Source organism: Electrona antarctica (genome assembly GCF_951216825.1).
Source record: "Electrona antarctica genome assembly, chromosome: 21".
Taxonomy (NCBI): Eukaryota; Metazoa; Chordata; class Actinopteri; order Myctophiformes; family Myctophidae; genus Electrona; species Electrona antarctica.
The window spans coordinates 41,182,851-41,195,316 of record NC_136802.1 but is presented as its reverse complement, the minus strand read 5'-3'; the positions used below and the strand labels follow the sequence as shown (position 1 = coordinate 41,195,316).

The 12,466-nt window shown below is 43.0% G+C and overlaps 1 protein-coding gene across 1 annotated transcript in view; it reads right to left on the bottom strand.

Moving 5' to 3' along the window:
* Positions 1 to 10,453, bottom strand: part of LOC306914393 (leucine-rich repeat and calponin homology domain-containing protein 4-like) — a gene marked incomplete at both ends in the record, with an annotated part of 18,144 nt that extends 7,691 nt beyond the window's left edge. Inside the window, 3 exons of the mRNA XM_079491387.1 lie at positions 718 to 789; positions 1,614 to 1,753; positions 10,334 to 10,453. Coding sequence (XP_079347513.1) covers positions 718 to 789; positions 1,614 to 1,753; positions 10,334 to 10,453 — 332 coding nt within the window. The remainder of the gene's footprint in view (positions 1 to 717; positions 790 to 1,613; positions 1,754 to 10,333) is intronic.
* Positions 10,454 to 12,466: the final 2,013 nt, after the last annotated feature.

Below are 12,466 nucleotides of genomic sequence, written 5' to 3'. Positions count from 1 at the left end.
TGGGCAGAGCGCTGGCTGCGCAGCTGCCGATCTGATTGGCCGGAATTCACAGCAGCTGTTCAGAATCAAAGTTAACAAGTCCACAATGCCTCGCTGCTATTTTCGAAACTGCACCAATTGTAAGTAACGTATTTACACACTGTAGTTGTACAGCCCATTGAGCGTATGACGCATGCTTTTTTCCTAAGAAAATCTTTCTTGAATATGTTGCCACCGCACCTACATTGGCGGCGACCCACGTACAGTAGGCCTACAGTATATGATATGAAAACAATCAACCAGGAATGGATTAGTACTTAAGTTGGAGAACTAACAACAACAGCTGCATGTCTGCTGTAGAAAAGCAAAGATAAAAAACATAAAATATATTTAAAACAATATTGGCGAATACTAAATTTTGATTTTACGGTGTCGAATAGAGTGCTATGTGTACATAATATGCTATCTAAATTAAATAATTTGAGTTGTCGAGGCTGTTTTTATGTATTTGATGTATTACCATGTGTTGTTCTTGATTACTGCCAGTCGCTCTGGATTAAGAGCGTCTGCTAAATGCCCAAATTGTAAATTGATATGATGATACGACTCCAGGAAATGCAAAAAAAATAAATAAATAAATCAGAATCAGAATCAGAGGACATTCACTCAGTAGCAGTACAAATTTTATTTAATTGGGGGGGGGGGGGGGGGGGGACGACGACGGACGTTTCTACTCACCCTGAGCAACTTCCTGCCTGTGGCGCCGCAGTCACGTGACTTCCTGTTTTGGACGAGGAGGACTTCAGTAAGCTGTACCAAAAAAGAAAAAAAAGAAAAAAAAGATGTGGTTATACTGCACGGTAATACACAGGACTGTTGTTGACTACTGAAATATAGCACCGTCAACATGTTTTATGAAACGCCCTTGTTAATACGAGTTTACCCATTTTGGGTGGGAACCCCTTTGGGCGTTAGCATTATGTTATGCTTTAGCTATTGAAAAATAGCAGATCTACAAGCTCATAGCGCGCCACCGAGTGGCGCGCTACGAGCTTGTAGGTCTGCTATTTTTGAAAAATCGAAGAACGACTGACATGGAAACATAGCTTTTTCAGAAAACTGTCAGGATGTAGAAGACATTTTTAGAATCTGATCTCAGGTCAAAATGGGTTAAAACTTATTTTAACTTGAACTTAAACTTATTTGAATTCATGAATACAAATGTTATTTTAACCAAACCTCACTAGTGAGTGAGCTTGTAGATCAGATATTACTATAGATATTCTTTTTTAGGGGAAAACAAATTGGGGATCAGAAGGGTCTGAATGTTCCCCTCACTATTGGGGAATGACTGGTCTATTAATCTATTTTTCCCGAACCGGCACCGGTCCCATTTTGTCACGCAATCGTCGTGGTCGCGCAGCTGCCGCTGCATGCTTCTACACGAAAACAAACGGTTGACGGTCATGCCGTCAGCGAACCATGTCGCACTGCTTTATCGGTGAATAGAAAGGTGCTTGTTCATGCTGTTAACATGCCGGGATTTTTTTTGTTGCTTATTTACCCCAGAATTTAACCCAGCAATGACTGGCATAATAGTATGATCTCTCTCTCTCTCTCTCTCTCATACTTACTGTTGTCTCTCTCTCTCCTGCCAGAGAAGCAGAGATCCAGGTCTCCTCCTCTCCTCCAGGGAGGGGCTGGGGGGGTCAGGGGAGGGGCCAGAGGGAGAGACGCAGGGGGGAGACGCAGGGGAGGGGGAGGATGATGAAGACTGTGGGGGTCCCAGTTCCACGTGTAGACTGCTCCTATAGGATACACACACACACACACACACACACACACACACACACACACACACACACACACACACACACACACACACACACACACACACACACACACACACACACACACACACACACACACACAGAGGGAAGAACATTGGGACACAAGACGTCAGTGGTGGTCAAAGTACTCAACCCCAAAGTACTTGAGTATAGAATAGCGATGGGCAATTAATCGGTCGTCACATCAGTATTCTCCGATATTGGCCTTAAAATGCAATATCGGTACCGGGTCGATATCAAAATAATACACTGGTTTTAGCAGATATTCAATTTTATAATAACTATGTTGAAAAATAAATGAAAAGCCTTTTGTGATCAGTGTTTATGGGGAAGCTTTCAAACGTTGGGACATCTTTTAATTCAAATACTACATTCAAGCTGTTTATGTTCGTCACAAATGCTGCAACAACTGAACATTTGTTCAAAGATTGTTGGACAACAACTTCAGAAACTTTATACATCCACGTATGATAACAGCATCCTAAGGTTAGCAAGGAATATCACCTCTAATACTAAGCATGTGTTGTATGGAGAATATAGGTTGCTACCTTCAGGAAGGAGATATGGTGTACCAGCATACAATAAGGTCAGACTAAAGAGGTCCTTTGTCCACCAGTCGACCTTGAGGCTTAATCAGGAGTCGTAGTAGCCACAGGATAATCTAAGCGGTGGATATTGCTCTTGTCTTCATGTCTTTATGTATGTAAATTGTCTTGTTCTTTGTGTTATGTCAAATGTGTGTACGTATATGTGTTCTGCATACTTGGCTGCTGTGTCGCAAGACAAATTTCAGTGTGAACTCACAATAAAGTACTATATCATATCATATGGGCCAACATTTCAATAACGGTGCATCCCTAGTACAGAATTGAGTATAGATACTCCTGCTCAGATATTACTCAACTACAAGTGTTAAGTTGCTCCGTCAAAGTTGTACTTGAGTGCTTTTAAAGCTACTTAAGTGTTTAAAAGTGCAAATTGCAATGCTTTCCGTATTGAAATGCGGTCATAAAAAAGAAAAAAAAAAGAACATCAAATAATGTGAACATAGCAGATCTCGCAATTTGACGCCTTTTGAGCTTGTAGATCTGTTATTTACATTTAAATATTTAAAAAGTATAAAACTTCCGCCTGACGGCGTGCTTCGGGTTCGGCCCTTCAGCCTTTGCCGCATGTCTTCCCCCCCATCTCTCCCCCCCTTTCCTGTCACATTACTGTACCCTATCAAATAAAGGCAAAAAAGCCATAAAAAATATCTTAAAAAAGTATAAAAAAAGTATAAAACTTCATGTGTCCTACTGGCAGTGTGCATACAAAGACTGACGGCCATCTGTCCAGTGGTTTGTGAAATTATCTCTGGACAGACAGACAGACAGACAGACAGACAGACAGACAGACAGACAGACAGACAGACAGACAGACAGACAGACAGACAGACAGACAGACAGACAGACTCTTGCCGTAAACCCACGCTGTAAAAAACAAACCACTATTGTCACGATGACATGTCATGTCATGCCAAAAAAGCATTACGAATTGAGTTGACAAACGGAGACAGGGATAAACACAGACAGCAGAGAGAGAGAGAGAGAGATCATGGGGGACTAGGAGCCTTGGAACTAAAACAGACCCAGACAAAAACCTACAGGGTGCATTTGACTGATGTCTGGAGAGACAAGGCTCATTGTGTTCTGAGCACATTTGAGCAGAATCACATTTTCTGCACATTTCCTGTTTCAGTACATTAATAAATTGGACTTTCTCTCCCAGCTGTGACGCTGTCATTGTTCTTGGCTCCTTTACATTGTGTTGCTTAACCCCCAGTGGTTCTCAACCAGTCGTCCGGGGCCTTCAGGGCCTTTCAGGTGATGGTGACAAGAATGCCACGAAGGGCACTAGACCGACAAGTTCAGAGAGAGAGAGAGAGAGAAGGATGAGGCTGGGCAGGGCACTGTGTCAGGCACCCGTAGCTTGGTAGCAAGCACTCAGACGCTGTGGGGAGCCGGGGTGCATACCAGTATGTTGGTTAGACGTACTAACAGTCCGACAGGCATTAGTTCGACAACACCGTCGCTCCCGACATGCACTGCCGGTTACAACTAACCCGTGGCCGGTTAAAACTCGCCCGTGGCTCCCGACACGTGTGGCAGGTTAAAACGAACCTGTGGCAGGTTAAAAAAAAACTGTAGGCTCCCTGTGAGGTTATAGGTTCAGGGTGGGGTTTTGGATAAGGTGTCTCATGACTGTAGGACTGTTAGTGTGTTGGACCAAACACATGCACCCCGTGGGAGCCAACCAGTGTCGTTTTCGTCGACTAAAACTAAGACGACTACCTTTTTTCACTGATGAAAACGAAATGGAAACTACATGAAAAATAAGCTACGGCGACTAAAACTAAGACTAAATATACTGACAATTTCGTCGACAGATAAAAACTAGACTAAAATGTCAGGAAGGGACTAGTGGACAAGAGATCCAGTGTAAGTAATTTTACACTTGGTTGCATGCTGAAAATAGCAGATCTACAAGCTCACAGCGCGTCGCAGCGTGACGCGTTGTGAGCTTGTAGATCTACAAGCTCACAACGATCTACAAGCTCACAACGCGTCGCGCTGCGAGGCGTTGTGAGCTTGTAGATCGGCTATTTTCAGCAAATGTAAAATCAGTCATTTCGACGGCATCAGGGCCCGCCAAAATACATTTTAGTCGACTAAATCACCTGTAGTTTTAGTCGACAAAAATCTTATGATATTTAGTCGACTAAAACTAGACTAACACTAAAACATTCGGGGTGACTAAAATGTGACTGAAACCAAATTAAAACTATTGAAGAGACTATGACTGAAACTAAAATCAAAATTTGCTGGCAAAAACAACACTGGAGCCAAGCCAGTTCTGTTTCTACTAAACGCTGTGGAACAAACAACCCTCCAGGAGGGATGTCAGCACCAGTCAGTCCTGAGCAGGGCTCATCGCCATGCTGGCTTTGTGGTGGACATTTTACTAAATGAGTGGATAACAATGTTACCAGAAACGCGCAAAGAGCTAGCCCTGAATGACAGGTCTGTAACTCTGAGAGTGTTCAAAATGGATCCAAATGGACCCTTATGAAATAAGAACATTACATTTGTCTGCTGATTTGTCCGTTGATGACCCCTGGTCTCTTCTAAATCCTCCAGTTTTCTGAAATAAATGTTTTCATGATTTTTCAAAAATAGCAGATCTACAAGCTCGTAGCGCGCCACTCGGTGGCGCGCTACGAGCTTGCAGATCTGCTATTTTTCAATAGCTAAATTAAAACATAATGTTTAAAACACCAAACAAAAGGGGTTCCCGCCCAAAATGGGTTAAAGCTACAATCCATAAGTTTTATGTCGTCACTCTCTCTACTCTCCCCCTGGACAGGAGAGATGTCTGCCTCCGAGGTGCATCTAGAGTCCTGGTGACCTCCCCGACACCAGTAAACGTAAACACCGCGCAACACCGGTTTCATAATTGATATAACGCGATATCTAGGAGATATCTCGTATAGTTGTCAGATAACGGGTGTCAATTAAACTACGAGATATCTCGTAGTTGGCAAACCTCGTGTCTGCAGAGACCAGGGATATCCCAGTATGCAGTGGTGGAAAGTCTATTTACTTAAAGGAGCATTCAGTGATTTGGGTGATTTGGAAAACCACCCAGTCCGCCCCGGTAACAAAATGTGCACATGCACGCTCTACAGTGGGGGGGAAGTGCAACAGGCCAACAGCATGTGCACCAAGGCCCGCCCCCACTCGATCATGATTGGAGGAAGGCCCCTCTCATCCTGATTGGATGAAGGTTTTGCCACCCGCCACCAAAACTGAAACTAGGGTTTTTTTTTACCCCAGAGGCTCAATGGGGACAGGGAGGAACTCCTTATATGGTCAGCACACTCTATAGTAGGGAGGATTATCCAGAAAAAAATAAAAAAATAAGTGATATTTGAATTAAGTCAAATCACTGAATATGCCTTTAAGTACTGTACTTAAGTACAATTTTGAGGTATTTGTAATTTACTTGAGTATTTCCAATTTCCAATACTTTTACCTCAGTCCATCTCAGAGACAAATATTTTCCTTTTACTCTATACTATAATTATTAATAAACTTGATTCTTTTTCAGAACATTCTGCTCAACGAGCACTTTACTTTTGGTGCTTCAAGTACATTTTGAACTCCCGAGTGAGGGGAGGACGGAGAAGGAGATCAGCCGGGGAATCGGAGCGGAAGGGGCGGTATCGCAGTCGCTGTACCTCACTTTTGTGACGAAAAGAGAGTTGAGCCAGAAGGCAAAGCTCTCTGTCTACCGAGCAATCTTCGTTCATACTCCAGGGCCCAGATATAGGCATGGGCACGGAAGGGGCAATGCCCCCCTAAATGCCCTGACTGCCTCACCAAACATGATGGCATGCAAAAATCCCAAATTTCAATGATATTTCAAATTAAAGTGCTTATATTACTTACTATTTGAAACACTACGCTACTAACTACATGCATGCGTCCCTCCTACAACGTGCGCGTCTCCATAGTGCCCTGCTCAGAGCTGAACAGCCCCTCCCTCTCCCATCTCCCCCGGTCTGAAAATGCCCTCCTCCCCCCCAGGAGGAAATTAGACTTGAGGGCGGGGGGGGGGGGGGGGGGGGGCAAGACTCAAGAGTACAGAATACAAAGCAAAATAAATTACGCTTAGAGCTTGTAGATCTGCTATTTTTCAATAGCTAAAGCATAACATAATGCTTAACACCAAAAGGGGTTCCCGCCCAAAATGGGTTAAAACCGATCTGCACCAGTCTGACACAACGAGGCTCAACAAGAAACACAAATAAAACAAAAATGTGCTAACGTTTGTGTCGTGTATCTCACACGCTCCCTGACAATGCATGCATGCTGGCATTGCTGTGCGCTGCTATAGCCTATGCCAAGTGACTGACAAGTGTTGAAATCACTGTGTAATTTATGGCGTTATCTTTCTGGCCAAATCCAAATATGTTAAGGAAGCATTTGTTAGGGCTTTCACAGAAAAGCAGACAACTGATGTTATTATTGATGCTTACTTGCTTAATATAAGCCCTGTACAAGATACACATCTTGTGGCTCACAACTAAAGAAAAAGAAAGAAATAAAATGTATGGATGATAGATGATTGTGTGTTATAGGTATAACTGTGGTAAAATACAGTTTTCTATGCATTTCGGGGGTTTTTGGGGTGGAGCTGTTGCCCCCGCGACCAGACTACAGATAAGCGGTGGAAGATGGATGGATGAAGTACATTTTGAAGCCAATACTTCAGTACCTCTACTCAATTACATGTTGAATTCTGCACTTTTACCTGTAACAGATTGTTTCTACATTGCGGTATTGATACTTTTACTTAAGTAAAAAAAACGTGAGTACGTGGAGAATGGAGCGCTTTGTCCAAACAGCAGTGAATGGGTTTCCTCCTCTCGTTAAAGGGTGAGTGTCTGATACACACACAGTGAGCAATGGGAACCACAATGTGTTGACTTTTCCCAGCCTGTCACACACTAACTATGACCTTGCATAACGAGAGAGAGAGAGAGAGAGAGAGAGAGAGAGAGAGAGAGAGAGAGAGAGAGAGAGAGAGAGAGAGAGAGAGAGAGAGAGAGAGAGAGAGAGAGAGAGAGAGAGAGAGAGAGAGAGAGAGAGAGAGAGAGAGAGAGAGAGAGAGAGAGAGAGAGAGGTTTTTAGAAAAACATTTTTTGCAATCCGGTAGAAACCTTGTATCTTTTTGGTCACCTGAATGCAAGAGGCATGAAGTAAAAGTAGTGAAAATAGCAGCTCTACATCACCATGCGTTGTGAGCTTGTAGATCTTGGCTATTGTCACTATTCAAGGACATGTTGGTTCCGTTTCCTCAGAGGCGATGGGTTTCGGACTATACGAGGTGTCCAGTGGACAGTGAAGAAGTGATAAGGTGTTGCATTGTGGGTCTTTTCTCACTGTGGGAGTGACTGAGCTTGGCTCGGTACACGGTGGTGGAAAACATACTCACATTTTTTGTTTTACTTAAATTCCCTGAAGAAGGCCGAAAGGTCGAAACGTTGGATTCTTCTCAATAAATATACAGCATTGTGGCTATGTGTGTGCGGCCTATTCTCATTTTACTTATTTACTACCTTAGGCCAGCACCTCACCAACACTGGTGTGCGCCCTTTCCTGCTTTATTTACTTAAATATGTGCCATAGTTTTTTACTTTTTCTGTTTAGTATGCGTCTATGGAGTTGACATGAGTCTAATAGACCGCCAGGTGTTTAGTATGCGTCTATGGAGTTGACATGAGTCTAATAGACCGCCAGGTGTTTAGTATGTGTCTATGGAGTTGACATGACTCTAATAGACCCCCGGGTTTTTTGTATGTGTCTATGGAGTTGACATGAGTCTAATAGATCCCCAGGTGTTTTGTATGTGTCTATGGAGTTAACATGACTCTAATAGATCCCCAGGTGTTTTGTATGTGTCTATGGAGTTAACATGACTCTAATAGACCCCCAGGTGTTTTGTATGTGTCTATGGAGTTAACATGACTCTAATAGACCCCCAGGTGTTTTGTATGTGTCTATGGAGTTAACATGACTCTAATAGACCCCCAGGTGTTTTGTATGTGTCTATGGAGTTAACATGACTCTAATAGACCCCCAGGTGTTTTGTATGTGTCTATGGAGTTGACATGAGTCTAATAGAGCGTCGCAGTCCCGCCCCCTACCCTGGACCAGGAAATGATTCTCCGTTCATTTTCCTCATAGACATTTCAGAAAGTATTTATTTAAAGACATTTACGCCGCGGACAAAGCCAACTCGAGTCGTGACAAATCATGACAACAAACACAATTTTTTGGGCCGAACAAATAATTAGAAAGAAGAAAAAACGGCAGGTTACAACACTTTCTTTGTTGTTTTTCTTCTTTGTAATTATTTGTTTGGTCCAAAATATTGTTTGTGTTGTCGTGAGTTGTCACGACTCGAGTTGGCTTTGTCCGCGGCGTAACAGTCTTTAAATAAATACTTTTCGAAATGTCTATGAGGAAAATGCATTGGGATTCATTTCCTGGTCCATGGTAGGGGGCGGGACTGCGACGCTCTATAGCCCCCTCAGGTGTGGTTATAAATATTAAAATGTCTTCACTGAAAGCTGAAAGCCTTCGGGTCAAAAGGATTAATCGAAAATACACCATTTTAGTGACACACTAAAATCATCCCCTAACCCGCTCGCTCTTATCATACAACACACATCTGTGGGCGAGGCTTAAGTTCAGGTGGGTGGTGCTAAGGTGAAAACCAGGTATAGAGAGTATGCGCATGCTTAAAGTGAATGGCACATCGAGTGGCAAAGCCAGTGGCAAAGCAACATGCAAAGTGAGTTTAACATTGTTTAACGTTGTTTAATGCAATCAGATAGGACATTTCTGTTTGGATATATGGGCTATCAAGGCCAGCAAGTCGTTTTTTGCCACTTGGTAAAGTTGGTAGGCATTCCTGGATAACTTCCGGGTTTGATGATGATGTCACGCGCATACTCTCTATACTAAATGAACTGGTGGGTGTGGCCAAAAAAAATCTTCCTCCAAATAATTAATAGACCCGTTTTCTTTTTTTGGGGGGATCACGGCACTCTGTCTTTAAGTAAAAGTATCAATACTGCATTGTAGAAATACTCTATTACAAGTACAAGTCTGGAATTCAAAATGTACTTTGAGGGAAAGTACAAATGTATTGGTATCAAAATGTACTTAAAGTTCCAAAAGTAGAAAGTACTCACTATGCAGAATGTCTCAATCACACACACACACACACACACACACACACACACACACACACACACACACACACACACACACACACACACACACACACACACACACACACACACACACACACACAATCACATCAGAAGCTCACTGTATAAGTAATATCTGGCATCGGCTGGGCTCTAGTGTGGATGTGAGTCATTAAAAGGGATACCCGGTCCCGACGCTCGCCTTAAAACACAGTTGCCTCGGGCGTACAGCCGCCGTAAGCGCTCAGCCCACTATGCCTAAACCTAACCTTATTCCTAAACTTAACCTCAGTAAAGCTATGCCTAAACCTAACCTTATTGAAGTTATTCCTAAACTTAACCTCAGTAAAGCTATGTCTAAACCTAACCTTATTGAAGTTATTCCTAAACTTAACCTCAGTAAAGCTATGCCTAAACCTAACCTTATTGAAGTTATTCCTAAACTTAACCTCAGTAAAACTATGCCTAAACCTAACCTTATTCCTAAACTTAACCTCAGTAAAGCTATGTCTAAACCTAACCTTATTCCTAAACGTAACCTCAGTAAAACTGTCTAAACCTAACCTTATTCCTAATCTTAACCTCAGTAAAAACAGTGCAAAAACCTAAACTATTCCTAAAATTAACCTCAGTAAAACTATGCCTAAACTTATTTCTAAGTATTGTCAGTAGAACCAAATACCTCGTTCCCAGACCATCTCTTGTTTCCACTGTCCACGCTGTTGAAGCCAGAGTCCAGACCTCCGAACTGCACTGAGAACAGCAGCTCCTGATCCGACAGACTGCACACACGCATTCGCATTCGCATTCGCAAGCACACGCACACGCACACGCACACAAGCACACGCACACAAGCTCATAGCGCGCCACCGAGTGGCGCTCTATGAGCTTGTAGATCTGCTATTTTTCAATAGCTAAATTATAACATAATGTTTAAAACACCAAAACCCCTAACCTTACATCTGAATGTCTAATCCTGATCCTAACCTCAACATGAATCTTTTCCTGATTGTAAATATCTCTTTTTCCCCCCAACCAAAAAACAACAACCATTTTTCTTGTGAGGACCAGTAAAATGGTTCATCAAAACGTCTATTTCTCATATACTTGCGGAGACAACTATTAGTAACACACGCAGGCACACACACACACACACACACAAACGTCACAGCGCGGGGTTTCAGAGAGGAAACATATGGTTTCCTAATCCATTACCTCTCTCTCTCCCCTCCCCGGCACCTATCCTGTCCGTCACACACACTCAATCTCCCTCTCTCCGTCTCTCCCTCTCTCCGTCTCTCTCTCCCTCCGTCTCTCTCTCTCTCTCTCTCTGTGTCTCTGTCTCTCTCTCTCTCTGTCTGTCTCTCTCTCTCTGTCTCCCTAGTCTGGGAGGTGATCCGTTACGCCTCATCAATGTTTCATGAAAGCCATTCCTTCCCTTCCGTCACTAATCTGATGTCTGCTGTCAGTTCAGTGGCCTTGTGTGGTTAGAGTGTCCGCCCTGAAACTGGGGAGGTCAGGGGTTCCATCCACGGCCGGGGTCATACCAAATACTGTAAAAATGGGACATAATGCCTCCCTGCTTGGCACTCAGCCTCAACGGGTTGGATCGGGGGGGTCAAATCAACTAATCAAATGATTCCCCGAGTGTGGCACGGCTGCGGCTCACCGCTCCAAGAGATGGGTCAAATGCGGAGAGCGGTAACGTCTCTCTCTCTCTCTCTCTCTCTCTCTCTCTCTCTCTCTCTCTCTCTCTCTCTCTCTCTCTCTCTCTCTCTCTCTCTCTCTCTCTGGACGACCCAATTAAGCATTACACTTGTTTACAAGAGGGTCCACCTTGTTCAATTCATCAAAACATTTAGAGATGTACAAATAGACACTTCTATATAGCCAAAGAACAGAATCACGTTTAATCACAGGGACGACCCGTACCTGTCACTTTCTGCTGCCTCTCGGGACTCCATGTGTGTCACGAAAACATATAATCCAGGGCAGGCCTGGAATTTCATCCTTTTAGGGGCAAGGCCACTTGGCCTTTAGTGTGGTCAACTTTTTGAGGGCACAAGGCCAAGTGCCAGGGCATGAAGGCCATCAATTAAAACAATGATTTTAAGTCCCCGGTCATCATTATTTTAGCTTAAAGGTTAAGGATGATTACATTTTTTTTAATTTAAAGGCGAACATTGGTTCAGAATAGTTCTTCTTAAATAGGCTACATTCATTTTTATAGCCCTATGTTTCTGTTCTGCCTTGTTTGTTTTTCTTCTGCTATAGTCACAACTGTGTGATATGTTCCTTGTTTTTAATTTTCTTCTATTGTTTATACTGTGCAAATTGTTCAGCACCTTCTAACTTTGTTTCAAAAGGTGCTTTATAAATAACATTTACTTAATTACTTACATAACTTTTGAATGAGGGCTTGGTTTAGAAAAGCCTATATTTTGTGCTAAAGTAATATATTGAATAACATATAAATGTAGATGTTAAGGCTAGACTGGCATATGGCATTGTGGGGCTGCAGGACTGAGGACTCTGGAGATAAGTCAAGTGTAAAAAGCATTTTGTACAATTGTGTGCTTATGAACATTTACCACGTTATGTCCGCATTGATACAGAAATGAATGATTATTAAGCGAGCGACGCGTGGTGTACAGTGAGCGCGCTCTGGTGCTTGGCTACTAGCGTTTGGCTAGCGATATTAGCCGTGTAGTGGCCAGCGTTGGCTGTTTAAACAATTTACTCTGTCAACTAACGTAGCAGACGATAGCGTGGTAAATGGTGGAGGAGTCCTGCAGTCTATGCTGTTGCGTGGTGT